The following is a 13,748-nucleotide window of genomic DNA, read 5'->3' on the forward strand; positions in this document are numbered from 1 at the left end:
GGTCAGAAATTTTGCACAAAAAAAATAAATGTATTTATTTTTTTTGAGGCCCTTACCTGTATCCTTTTCCCCAACACTAAATGTTCCATGTATACAATTAAGGCCTGGCGATATTTGCACAGATGATTCACAATCTTATCTGGACTGAAGCCATTCTGTAACTGCTCATCTGAAGACCGTTTTGTAAAAATCTGGACTCCAATCTGCAAGATATGAAAAGGGTGCAATAGTGAATCTAAAGCATTAAGTGGGAATGCATAAAAAAACTAAACAAAAAACTCCCCACTATAAAGTGATTGATACAACTCAATAGCACATGTACAGGACCTCCCTTGCATAAAATAACATGCTAGTGAATTAAAGGGCCATTCCATCTAAATTAAGTTGCTATGGTGCCAGGAGACCCCCAGAGGCACTCTAACCTTAAGGCGTTAAACCATTCTCGGACAGTTTAACCCCAAAATTGCCTTTAGCGGCAATGTCCACTCCCCCAGGCGGCATCTGGATTCTGAATTTTTAGATTTAGGAAGCGTGGAGTGCCACCGGGCAGAGGCGCCCTTGATGGCCTGAGAGTGGTCAGCTGATGCTCTCAGCCAATCAGTGACTCCTCAATCACAAAACTGGCTTGGAAAAAAGGTTTCTTTCCAAGAACTGTTCAACCCTTTGAGGCAGGAGTGCCTCCAGAGGCCTCCTGGCACTATAACAACTTCACCCAGGACATACTTGAAAACGAGAGAAATCTCAATGTATCCTTCTTGGTAAAATATTTTATAAATACATGTTTTGGTGCCTGGAAAGGCTCTTTTAAAGGAACACTTCAAGCATCATAACTATTTCAGATAAACAGTACATGGGTGTCCTGGCACCTACCCATTTTAAGCAGTCAAAAAGTTTTAGATTGGTTCGACTTCTTACTACAGGCCTGTTGGGAGCCACTTCCTGCACCCACCACATTCTGTGGACACCTTGAAGCTACTAACCTGGATATACAGTGCTAGCTCATGGGCTGCGAGTGTCAGCTGACCTAATCAATGCCGGACTTAGATTAGGCAGAGAGCTTCAGGCTCTCCCTAGCACAGGCAAGGACCAGTTCCACAATGACTCAGGTAAGAATTCAAACTGTTCTAAATGCACTTTAAAAATTTACAGTGGGTTATGGTTATTGGAGATTTCATTTAAAGGGGTACTCCAAGTAGCATGAACTGTATCCCAGGCATGCTTATGACATTTTGCAAATGCAGAATATATACTTCCACATTAGCAACATCATAACTGGATGGCAGTGATATGCTGAGAGCATCTGGCCTCCATAGTCTAAATAACTAGGACCAACACTAAAATGGTCAGTAGTGGGTATTGCACTTAAAGAGCCCCTTTACATCTTCAACTGATCACAGGATATAGTCTGGAGAATGCCATTTGATGATGCTACAATCTTTTTCTACCTTCTGGATATAGTTAAAAGGCTTCAAATACAGTTTGCTTTACACAAACAAAAAATAAAAATAAAGCAATAGTAGCCAATAGGTATCTTAACAGTTGTTGTTGATCTAGGACTTCCATTATCTTTCAAGAGCAGTTGGATGGACACAGGTTTGCAGACAATCATGGAACTTGAAACTCATCAACACATTTAGCACTACCTGCTGACTGCACCTGATATAAGACGTGCTTCTCATTTTATTTCAAAGAGAATTCACAGCATACAGAAAATGCACAACAGGACTACACAAGTTAACTATTCTGTAACTACAGGCTTTTACACAATCAGTTGAAATCCAAAGGGCCACTATAAGCACCATACTGCTATAAGTCTATGAGCGCGGTCTTCCAAATTTTATATAAAACCATTTTGGGGCCCAGGGCCTCTGCAACCGCATTCATAATGCCTATATTACACTCCTTTATTATCGAGTGAAAAACCATCTGAACTTGGGTGGCAATAACAGGCTGGGAGTTCATAGGACAGGTTAGCTCAGCGCTCTCAGTAATCAATGCATACATGTATTCACAGTCACACATGACAATGTAAAAGTGTAAAAGTGGCTATAGCTGAAAGGGAGAGCCCAGTTTTTTTTGTGAAACAGTTCCAAAGTGGTTATGGTGCTTAGCCCCTTAATCGGTAAGTTTAGACCAAGCGAAGAAATGGTAAGTGCTCAAAACAGAACTATAGACACCAGTGCAACTCAAAAAAAAATAAAAAAATATATATATATATATATATATATATATATATATATATACACATATATATATATACACACACACATCGTAGAAGACTTTTGTAGTGCCCGGTGCTGGTTGTGGCAAAGGTAGCTATTCTGTTGAGGGTATGTTGTCTTAGCACTAAAACCTTATTGCCACTTAAAAACAGTGCTAGTACAAGCTATTACTATAAGGTTGACGGTACTCTGTCGCTACTCCCACCAAGCCCTTCCCTTAAACTTGTAGATAAGATGCATTCTAACTATCAGTCTATTATACTAATAATTTGTTAGCTTTGCGACTCGCCATCTTGTCCTGCGAGTATTTGTTTTTAGTAATTCACTACTTAGTAACTATTTTTATACAAGCTTTTTTACACTACTGAATCAAGTACCCAGGCAACACCGCTGGCTAAGGATGATGAGAGTTAAAGTTCTGTTTGTAATCATGGTAACCCCAAACCATGCATACAGTGGTGTATCCTGGTTTTGTGCTGCCCTAGGCAGGACAAAACTCAGGCGCCCCCCCTCCCCCCCCCGCGCCACCCCCACCCAACCTTTCCCCCCGCCCCGCATTCTAAATACACACACACACACATTCACTGACAGATACGCATACACTAGCTAACAGAAACACACACTCGCTAACAGAAACACACACACACTAACAGACACACTCACACTCAGTAACAGACACACTCACACTCAGTAACAGACACACTCACACTCAGTAACAGACAAACACAGTCACTAACAGACACACACTAACACATTTTTTTTTTAATACATTTTTTTAATTTATTATTAACATGTTTTTTTTTTACATTTATTTTTAACACATTTTTTTAAAATTTAACACCCCCCTCCCCCAGCCTCCTTACCTTTGGGAATGGTGGGGGGGTGGGGGGTGTCTGTACCTCCCTGGTGGTCCAGTGGCTGCTGGGCCATCGGGCGACACTGCCTGGCGGGCGGGCGGCTGGCCGGCGAGGGAGCACTTCCCCTGAGCTGTCTGCTCAGCTCCCTCGCCGGCCTCAGAGTGAGGCTGGGAGCCGGAATATGACGTCATATTCCGGCTCCCAGCCTCACTCTGCGGCTGGCGAGGGAGCTGAGCAGACAGCTCAGGGGAAGTGCTCCCTCGCCGGCCGCCCGCCCGATCGCCCAACAGCCCGCCGGCATGTCTGTTAGCCGCAAGGCTAACAAGACATTTGCCTTGGGCATTTGGGGGCGGCTTTTTTTGCCGCCCCCTGGAAAATGCCGCCCAAGGCAAATGCCTTGTTTGCCTCGCGGCTAATACGCCCCTGCATGCATACCGGATATTGCCAGGCAAGTGGTTGGAACACAAACACTCCCCTCCCCCCTTCCCTCTGAGCCCCAATTGTGCAGATACAAGGGCAAAGTGGGAGTCAGCCATGGCCAGCTGTGCTACATCCGGACACTGATTCAGTAAATACACTCCAGTGGTGCATATTTAATTTAATTTGATTGTTCAGTTTGTTTTGGAGGGATCTGGGGTACATATTCTCTTGTCTGCACATTTGTTACATGTTACCTGTCCTGATGAAGCTCCATGTTGGAGCTGAAACGTTGATATTTTATATGGAATAAATAAAAGCAAAATTTTACTACTTCAACCAAGTCCCAGGAGTGCGATTGTTTCTACACACACACACACATTATATATATATATATATATATATATTTATATATATATATATATATATATATATATATATATATATATATATATATATATATATATATATATATATATATATATATATATATATATATATAAAAAATTCCAACACCGATCTTTACAACAGTAAAGGATCATCAATCAAAGCCAGAATTATGCAAACAATTCTTGTAGAAGCCAGTGTTCTCAGAATACGTTCATATTTTTTGAGATTTACATTTTTTTTATTTTGCAAAGGTAAAAAAGAAAAGGGGGTACAAAAAGAAGAAAGAAGGGGTGGGGGTACACTATGATTCCAGCTATTGATTCCAGCATATTATGTAACATTTTTACAACAGTGCCATTATTGACATGCATACAGTGTGGAACACATCATCGAATATGTTTACACATTTTAATACAGTCATCATCTTATATTTGAGTTGTCTTTCAACATTATCGTGCAACCGTTTAGCGTTTTGTATGATTGTCTTAAATTATCTCATATTGTGCGTCTGTGGGAGAGCCACTTTCGTAGCACGGACTTACATGAGCGTGTCATTTTCTGGAACAGGTATCTTGGTGATATATGTTAATGATATATGTTGATGCTCAACCGCTATTTTGGGGGGTATAAGAGTGCTAGCCAAGGGTGCCATAGTCGTTCTGTGTGCTTCGCCTTCATGTGGGATTCAGAGGAAAGCAATTCATATCTATAATATTGGTACAATTTGTCTAACAGTTCTTTACGTGATGGACAATACGTGGTTTTCCATTGTTGGGCTAAAAGCGTTCTGGCTGCCAATATGACGTGAGAGGCTAGTTTCTTAGCCGCTTTATTCCACGTGGTTGGGAAGAGCAGCATGAGAGCTGTCAACGGTGTAAGGGGTGTCGAATAGCCCAGTGTGGTTCGTAATATGTGGTGAACCTGCAGCCAGAGTGGTCTAATCAAGCCACACTCCCACCATATGTGGGTCATAGTACCTGTGTCTACGCCGCATCTCCAGCAGAGAGGGCTTGTCCCGGGATATATTTGGTTAAGTCTCTGTGGCGTCAGGTACCACCTATAGACTACTTTTTTGTGAGAAGCAAGACGTGAGCCCTTTAAGAGCGTTTAGTGAGTGGAGCCATTGGTCATTCGAGATATGTGGTATGCCCTCCTTTTCCCATTGGGATATATATGTGAAAGAGTGAGGTGGTGTGTGTCCTAACAGGGCCTTATAGCAAACATATAAGGCTTTGGGTTTGGTCGGTGAGGAAGGGCACCTGTTAAAGATAGTTACGGAATGAGCCGTTCGGGGTGTTATCAGTGAGGTCTGCATCATTTATTTTGTATCATGCTCTTCAGTTGCAGGTATTTAAATATAAATTATGTAGGTAGGTTATACTTTGCCTGAAGGTCAAGGAAAGGCAGCATTTTCCCTTGGGAGCAGAGGTCTCTGATAAGGGTGATACCGTGAGTGTTCCATGGCTTCAATGATAGTCCTGATGCTACCCCTTCCAGCGCCCACAAGGGGGCATATGTGCAAAATTTCCCTTTGTCAGACATTGTGGTTAAGACCTTGTCCCAGATTTTCACAGATAGTTTGGTGGTAGGGTATAGCATTCCTTTCTGACTCCTATACGGTGTCGGAGACCAAATAGTGTGCAGCAATTTGTATGGGAGTGTTTTGTCATGTTCCATATCGACCCATTGTAGTCTATGTCTAGTCGCATGGAGGCGTATGGCGGATTCTAGGAGGGCGGCTTCGTAGTATGCAGATAGTTTTGGGAAACCTAGCTACTGAGGAAGCGTAGCTACTGAGGAAGCTCATAGAGTGAAACGCGTTTAGCTGATTATTCTGGACTTTTTATTGGACTTTTATTGGATCTTTTTTACTTTCTAAGTACCCATTTATTTTGTTTTTAATACAATAAATGTTATTTACTATTTTATACTTTAGTCCAAAGTCCTTTCTAGCCATCAGGAACTCCATTGGGGAGAGTGCTATTCCCCCTCTAAAGTAGCACATTGTTTATCAACCTCAGAGCCGGGATTTCAGGGCTCTGCAGAAGGTGAGCACAACTATTTATATTTCAAAATACCATTATAGTATGTGCAATTCTACACAGTTGTTTTTCTGCTTTTCTTCTCGTTGTATACTCCTGGAGGGACACTACCTGGGATAAAGGGGTGTGTTGCTGCTGTAAAAGCATAAAGGATCCTTTTACGGAGCCAATACCATATAGGCTCCTGTCCATGTGAGTGGTTTCAGTCATTACATACTACCAATTATCCATTTTTGGAACATCTGCACTATATTTTTGTTTTTCTTGTTTTTGCTTCCTTGTATATGTACATTCAAGTTTTTCAAGACTGTCACTGTACCAAAGGGGTGAGTAAACCCCTCTACTGTTTAGAGCGCTCCACTTGTTTGGTATAATTTGTATACCTTATTTCTGTATATTTGTTTTTTATTGTGGGTAAGGGGTATTCCACTTTTAGTGTTGGGCAGCTTTTACATTTTGGGCACTGTAAAGAAACACTTTCTCTTTATTGAGGTAGTTTTCTCTATTGATTAGGACGTGTTTCCATGTTTGGAAGTGTGAGGTACATATATGGTGTAGCGTACCATAATTGAGGACCACCATTTGTGGGGCATGCAGAGTTAATTTCACACCTAAGTACGTAATATACTTTTGCCTCCAGTCAAAGTTGAAGTTATGACGTAGTACGTTTATCTGTGATGAGGGTATGTGTAATGGTAGGGCTTGTGTTTTAGTACTATTGAGTTTATAGTACGATATGTGACCGTAATCTTGTAGCGTTTCTATGAGCCGAGGTAAAGAGACCTCCGGTGAACTAAGGGAAAGTAGGATATCATCGGCAAACATAGATAATGTGTATTCGTTTGTGTTTATACATATTCCAGTGATGAGTGGGTCTTGTCGGATTTTGTAGGCTAAGGGCTCTAACGCTAATATGAAAAGTAGGGGGGATAAAGGGCACCCCTGCCTGGTACCATTTAAGTGTAAATGGGGTTGACAGGAATCCCCACTGATATACTCGAGCAGTGGGGTGTCTATATAGCGCCATGATACCGCGTATGAGTTGTTGTGGGAAGCCGAATTCAATCAGTACTGACGTCATGTATGCCCAGTTAAGCCTGTCAAAGGCTTTTTCAGCATCAAGGGCCAAAAGAATACTCTCGATCCCCTCCGTTTCAACGTGGGATAATATATTGAGAATCTTCCTAGTATTGTCAGAACCTTGCCTCCCTTTAATGAAGCCTGATTGATCATTATGTATTATGCGTGGTAGAATGGGGTTTATCCTGTTGGCTAGTAGTTTGGCATATCATTTAGTATCACAATTTAAGAGGGAAATTGGCCAAAAGTTGGAGCAGTGAGTCGGGGGTTTTCCCCGTTTCGGGAGTGTTGTGATGTGGGCTTGGAGCATGTCTGTGGGCATGACTCCTGTTTGGAGACAGCTGTTGAATAGTGAGGTCAAGTGGGGCGCCAGTATATCTTTAAAAGTATAGTAAGAATACGTTCATATTTTAAACACTCAGTACAGTATTGGACTGGGTTCTTCTTAAAAAGTGGAACTATACAGAAAGTAAATACAAAACAGTAACTTTCATTACATATACTTTAAAATGCTCCAAGGTAATATAAAATATTTAATTTTGTGGAAAAGGAAAGTTTAGCTCCACAAGAAATATTTAATTATTTTGTACATGTACTTATCCTTAAGTGTAGTACCCCAATTAAGTCACTAGTTGTCCAGGCTGTAGCAGAAAACAAATAAGCTGCAGCCTTGTGAGTAAGCTTCCAAAAATATTGTAAACAAATGTAATACCCACAGTTAACCACTAGGGGGTGATACAGAAATAAGATAAGTGAGAGGCGTATACAACCACAGATCAGCAACAGAAAAAAAATTAGGGCATCACAGCTGCAGCCAAAAATCACATGTGCTATTTGCTTGCTTACCAAGTTGCCAAATGAAGTGAGCATGTGTAGCACCCACATTTCACCACTAGGTGGTAATGCTCAGTTTGTATAATGACGAGAGGGGTATAGGGCACAAAAATCGAGTACAATAAATCAGCGGTTCAAAAGGAATGTAAAAAATAGGCCGTGTCCTGCACTAGCTCTGGCCAACAGGCTAACAAAATCATACAATATAACCTTTAATTGTAATTGATAAAATCAGGGATATAAATAGAAATCCACAAGGTAAGTGAAATGCAACAATTATTATACAAGGCTAAAAATGTTTAGCCTTGTATATTAATTGTTGCATTTCGCTTACATTGGGGATATCTATTTACAGGGAGTGCAGAATTATTAGGCAAATGAGTATTTTGACCACATCATCCTCTTTATGCATGTTGTCTTACTCCAAGCTGTATAGGCTCGAAAGCCTACTACCAATTAAGCATATTAGGTGATGTGCATCTCTGTAATGAGAAGGGGTGTGGTCTACTGACATCAACACCCTATATCAGGTGTGCATAATTATTAGGCAACTTCATTTCCTTTGGCAAAATGGGTCAAAAGAAGGACTTGACAGGCTCAGAAAAGTCAAAAATAGTGAGATATCTTGCAGAGGGATGCAGCACTCTTAAAATTGCAAAGCTTCTGAAGCGTGATCATCGAACAATCAAGCGTTTCATTCAAAATAGTCAACAGGGTCGCAAGAAGCGTGTGGAAAAACCAAGGCGCAAAATAACTGCCCATGAACTGAGAAAAGTCAAGCGTGCAGCTGCCAAGATGCCACTTGCCACCAGTTTGGCCATATTTCAGAGCTGCAACATCACTGGAGTGCCCAAAAGCCCAAGGTGTGCAATACTCAGAGACATGGCCAAGGTAAGAAAGGCTGAAAGACGACCACCACTGAACAAGACACACAAGCTGAAACGTCAAGACTGGGTCAAGAAATATCTCAAGACTGATTTTTCTAAGGTTTTATGGACTGATGAAATGAGAGTGAGTCTTGATGGGCCAGATGGATGGGCCCGTGGCTGGATTGGTAAAGGGCAGAGAGCTCCAGTCCGACTCAGACGCCAGCAAGGTGGAGGTGGAGTACTGGTTTGGGCTGGTATCATCAAAGATGAGCTTGTGGGGCCTTTTCGGGTTGAGGATGGAGTCAAGCTCAACTCCCAGTCCTACTGCCAGTTTCTGGAAGACACCTTCTTCAAGCAGTGGTACAGGAAGAAGTCTGCATCCTTCAAGAAAAACATGATTTTCATGCAGGACAATGCTCCATCACACGCGTCCAAGTACTCCACAGCGTGGCTGGCAAGAAAGGGTATAAAAGAAGAAAATCTAATGACATGGCCTCCTTGTTCACCTGATCTGAACCCCATTGAGAACCTGTGGTTCATCATCAAATGTGAGATTTACAAGGAGGGAAAACAGTACACCTCTCTGAACAGTGTCTGGGAGGCTGTGGTTGCTTCTGCACGTAATGTTGATGGTGAACAGATCAAAACACTGACAGAATCCATGGATGGCAGGCTTTTGAGTGTCCTTGCAAAGAAAGGTGGCTATATTGGTCACTGATTTGTTTTTGTTTTGTTTTTGAATGTCAGCAATGTATATTTGTGAATGTTGAGATGTTATATTGGTTTCACTGGTAAAAATAAATAATTGAAATGGGTATATATTTGTTTTTTGTTAAGTTGCCTAATATTTATGCACAGTAATAGTCACCTGCACACACAGATATCCCCCTAAAATAGCTAAAACTAAAAACAAACTAAAAACTACTTCCAAAAATATTCAGCTTTGATATTAATGAGTTTTTTGGGTTCATTGAGAACATGGTTGTTGTTCAATAATAAAATTAATCCTCAAAAATACAACTTGCCTAATAATTCTGCACTCCCTGTATAGCCCTGATTTTATCAATTACAATTAAAGTTTATATTGTATGATTTAGGGCACTCATGCTCTTGTTTTTTTTTTTTTTTTTTTTACTACCTTTGTAGTTCTTTGGGTTAACCCCTACACGAGTGTACTCCCTAAGCTTCCTTTCTTTTGCTTTGTTCTAACAAAAGTGTCTATTTATTTGCCAGCCCTCTGGGACATCGATTGAGGGTCTGCTACAAATAAGGAAAAAAGGAAACAATAAGTGAAAAAGAAGAGAAGATAACCACATTCATGGCTCTGGGAACAGCATATAAAAAAAATATGATTAATCAGAGATAGAGACATACACAAAATAGTATGTGATGTATTTACTGTTAAATAAAACGCACCAGTTTACAATAACCACAGTCAGCTCAATTTGCTCTCAATAGAACCACAAACCTGCTCACTTTTCTGTAAAACCCAATCTGTGTACTGCCACACCAGCTGTGGGTCTGTGCAAAAGGTAAGAAAGTCCACAATATATTCAAAGAGGTCGGGGCGTGTGTTATCCTCCAGATCACCATTCACAATTCTCACCCAGACCTGTAAGGGTGAAGGGAAAACTTTTATTGACCCACATTACCATAATCAGAATTTATATTACAAATAACCAACGGCCTATTTGAAGAATAAGCTATAACACGGACATAAAATAGTCACAAAGCTTTTTTATATATATATATATATATATACACACACACACACACACCGGTATATATATATATTTATTACACTCACATATATGGCACTCACCCTTCAAAAAAAAATTTTTCTTTGTGTTCCTGCCTGGGTGCAAACCTCAGCGTAGGTATGTATATTAATTTGAAAAAAGGTGCACTCACAGGACTTCATCCATAAGTTCTTTTTATTCTTAGATGTGTATTACATGTGTAATTGATGATTTGATTACACATGTAATACACATCTAAGAATAAAAGAACTTATAAAAAAAAACATACACATCTAAGAATAAAAACTTATTGATGAAGCCCTGTGAGTGCACCTTTCTTCAAATTTATATTATATATATATATATAAATAAAAATTAAAAAAAGATGCTTGTATCCTTGCACTCGGGCTCAACCACAATTTTAAGGGCCGGATGCTTCAAAGCCATAGCCAAAAGTATACATGTAAAGAAACGGCTTGCACTCACGGACTTGAGATCTAAAAGTTTTTCTTTATTCAAAGCATATAGTGCTAACCCATACATTTAAAGCACTGAACAATTCCAGCCCCTCTTATATCTCTTCACTGATCCAGAGGTATGCCCCTCCTCGTACCCTCCGCTCTGCCCGCGACCACCTCCTGACCGCTGCTCGCACCCGTACGGCCAACTCACGCTTGCAGGACTTCTCACGGGCTGCTCCTCTCCTATGGAATAACTTGCCTACTGCCATCAGACTCTCCCCTAGTCTTCAATCATTTAAGAAGGGCCTTAAATCCCATCTCTTCAGGAAAGCGTATGGCCTCCCAGAGTAATCTCTCCCTTACATACCTGTCCCTATGGAATAGTGCTTTGCTCTCTCCTCCAGCTCTGCTTCACTCCTACTTGATATTTCCTATCCTAATGTTTCTAATACCCCACCTCCTATAGACTGTAAGCTCATTTGAGCAGGGTCCTCTTCAACCTATTATTCCTGTAAGTTTTCTTGTAATTGTCTTATTTATTGTTACATCCCCCCCCTCTCAAAATATTGTAAAGCGCTACGGAATCTGTTGGCGCTATATAAATGGCAATAATAATAATAATAATAATAATATCCATAAAATCGTCACACCAACGTTTCAGCCCTCGTCCGGGGCTTTCCTCAGGATTGTCCGTTCATCCTGAGGAAAGCCCCGGACGAGGGCTGAAACGTTGGTGTGACGATTTTATGGATATGCTTTGAATAAAGAAAAACTTTTAGATCTCAAGTCCGTGAGTGCAAGCAGTTTCTTTACACCCAATATTATATATATATATATATATAATATATATATATATCACACAAAAAAAATATCACCACAAAAACAGATAAACACCTTCCATACCACAATCACTCAGGAGGAGAACTGCACACCGCTTCCAGATTGTTTCATCTATAGTAGGAAACTACTTATTTTTTTTCAATTCTTTCTTTTATTGAGGCATAGTGTTGCATGGGAACAGAATAAAGAAGGGGAGACGGTAAAGATACATTACAGACGGGGGTATAACAATACAGTGGATATCATCTCCGCGAGTTCTCTGCCTCTTTTTTTATTTTATTTTTTATGATTAAGTAGACTTTTAGCACATACATAACTAAGGTACAATTGTCAAAGTTATACTCAGGCCATTGCAATTACAGTGCATGTAATGTGGGTATAATATGCTTGTCAGTTATACAGGCTAATGCGGTAAGGCTATCTAACAGTAATGTGTCAATACAGTACATGGTCATCTATCCAAAACATGCTATACTCTTGTGTCCAAGTGGCTAATCAAAATCTTATGACTTTACTTTAAGCCTTTCAGACAAATGACCTCAAACTACAAATTGCGAGGCAGATGTGTCTATGAATAAACTGGTTAATTAAACATTGAGTCTTGCATGCATTGAGCACCTAGATATCATACAGCTGTAGTATGAGAGGAAAGCCTATGTTCAGTGTATGAAGTAAAGATAACAAGCAAAAGTCCTTTGAAGCATTAATCAGTTAAATGTAAAACGGTGCTGCAGAAGATCTAGACCTATACTAGGGTGAGACAGCGTGATTTATGAGAGAAGTGACAGCAGGTCATGGAAAGTAAAGTAAAGGCATCTGGCTTATGCTGGATAGATGCTGTTATTTACGCTGAACATTCAGGATTGTCCGCTGGGTCATCGCTCTGTATCATGCCGTTGCTCGTGAGCGATACTATTCTCACCCCCGAACTGATTGTTTTTTTAAATTAAGTAATTACATTAAATTAAATGTAAGTGATAACTCAAGGATTTGCCAATATGCAATCCTTTGCACAAACTAGCTTCAAACAAAGAATACATATGAGAAGAAAAAAAAAAAAACGGTCCGTAGCGGCTGAAACAAGAATGAACAATGAACATTCCCACTTCACTTTTAGGTTTCTACTATATTTCTGAGTGCAAGCCTTATGAAACCCTGGTACAAGATACACATTTGTAATAGGAAAGTGACTGTACTGAATGAAAATGTTTAATGATAATACATGGGAAATGTGTCAACATGTGTCAGGATGTGTTCCAATTACCTCAAGTGCAGCTGCGTCCTGCTTGTTGTAGTGGTACAGGAGACCAAGTGCAAAGTATCTAAAATACAGAAAATATAAAATAGTTGTAGAAGTAGATGGCTATTTAATGAAGCAGCAAGCAAGATAAAAATATTCCTTTGGTAAAAATGAATCCTTTACAGGCTAAACACATTAACACGAAAAAGAGTGTAAAAAGCTTGAATTGTGTAATATCTAGTTAAGATATACAACTTTAAAGTGGTACTTTCACTTGTGGAGTCTTTGCATACGTTGTATAGACCCTACAAGATGACTATGTCCGCTTGCATGGTGGTGGACTGGGAGAGCAGATACAGACTGCTCTCTCTCATATGCCAGGCAGCAATGTTACTATTGTACTCTTGAGATACAAAATAAAAAGTCTACAATGGATCCTGCTATATTCCATTAAATTTTGCTTATGTGCAATAAGGTGCCATATGTATCTGCTGATGGGAAATGACGGCAGAAAGTCCACATTTGCCAAAGATAGGCAATTGAGACAAAGTAGTCATTATTTTGTCTTATGTATAGCTTTTGAATGCATTGTAATGTCAACAAAAGAGTTTACTGTTAAGACTTATTTCATCCACATTACTTCATGCGGTGATGAAGACTGTAAAGTGTCTCACATTGGCTCAATCGTGTGATCGTAATCTCCAATTAGACTTTATAAAAATTGTAAAGGTTTGATTTACGGACTAACACTGTATTA

General features: G+C 40.0%; 1 protein-coding gene across 1 annotated transcript in view; it reads right to left on the reverse strand.

Moving 5' to 3' along the window:
• The window catches only part of TGFBRAP1 (transforming growth factor beta receptor associated protein 1), a 51,116-nt gene that overhangs the window by 9,288 nt on the left and 28,080 nt on the right, over window positions 1-13,748 (reverse strand). Inside the window, exons 7-9 of the mRNA XM_063458636.1 lie at window positions 13,016-13,073; window positions 10,180-10,323; window positions 57-203 (exon numbers count right to left, since the gene is read on the reverse strand). Coding sequence (XP_063314706.1) covers window positions 57-203; window positions 10,180-10,323; window positions 13,016-13,073 — 349 coding nt within the window. The remainder of the gene's footprint in view (window positions 1-56; window positions 204-10,179; window positions 10,324-13,015; window positions 13,074-13,748) is intronic.

Source organism: Pelobates fuscus, chromosome 1 (assembly GCF_036172605.1).
Source record: "Pelobates fuscus isolate aPelFus1 chromosome 1, aPelFus1.pri, whole genome shotgun sequence".
In the NCBI taxonomy this organism is placed as follows: domain Eukaryota; kingdom Metazoa; phylum Chordata; class Amphibia; order Anura; family Pelobatidae; genus Pelobates; species Pelobates fuscus.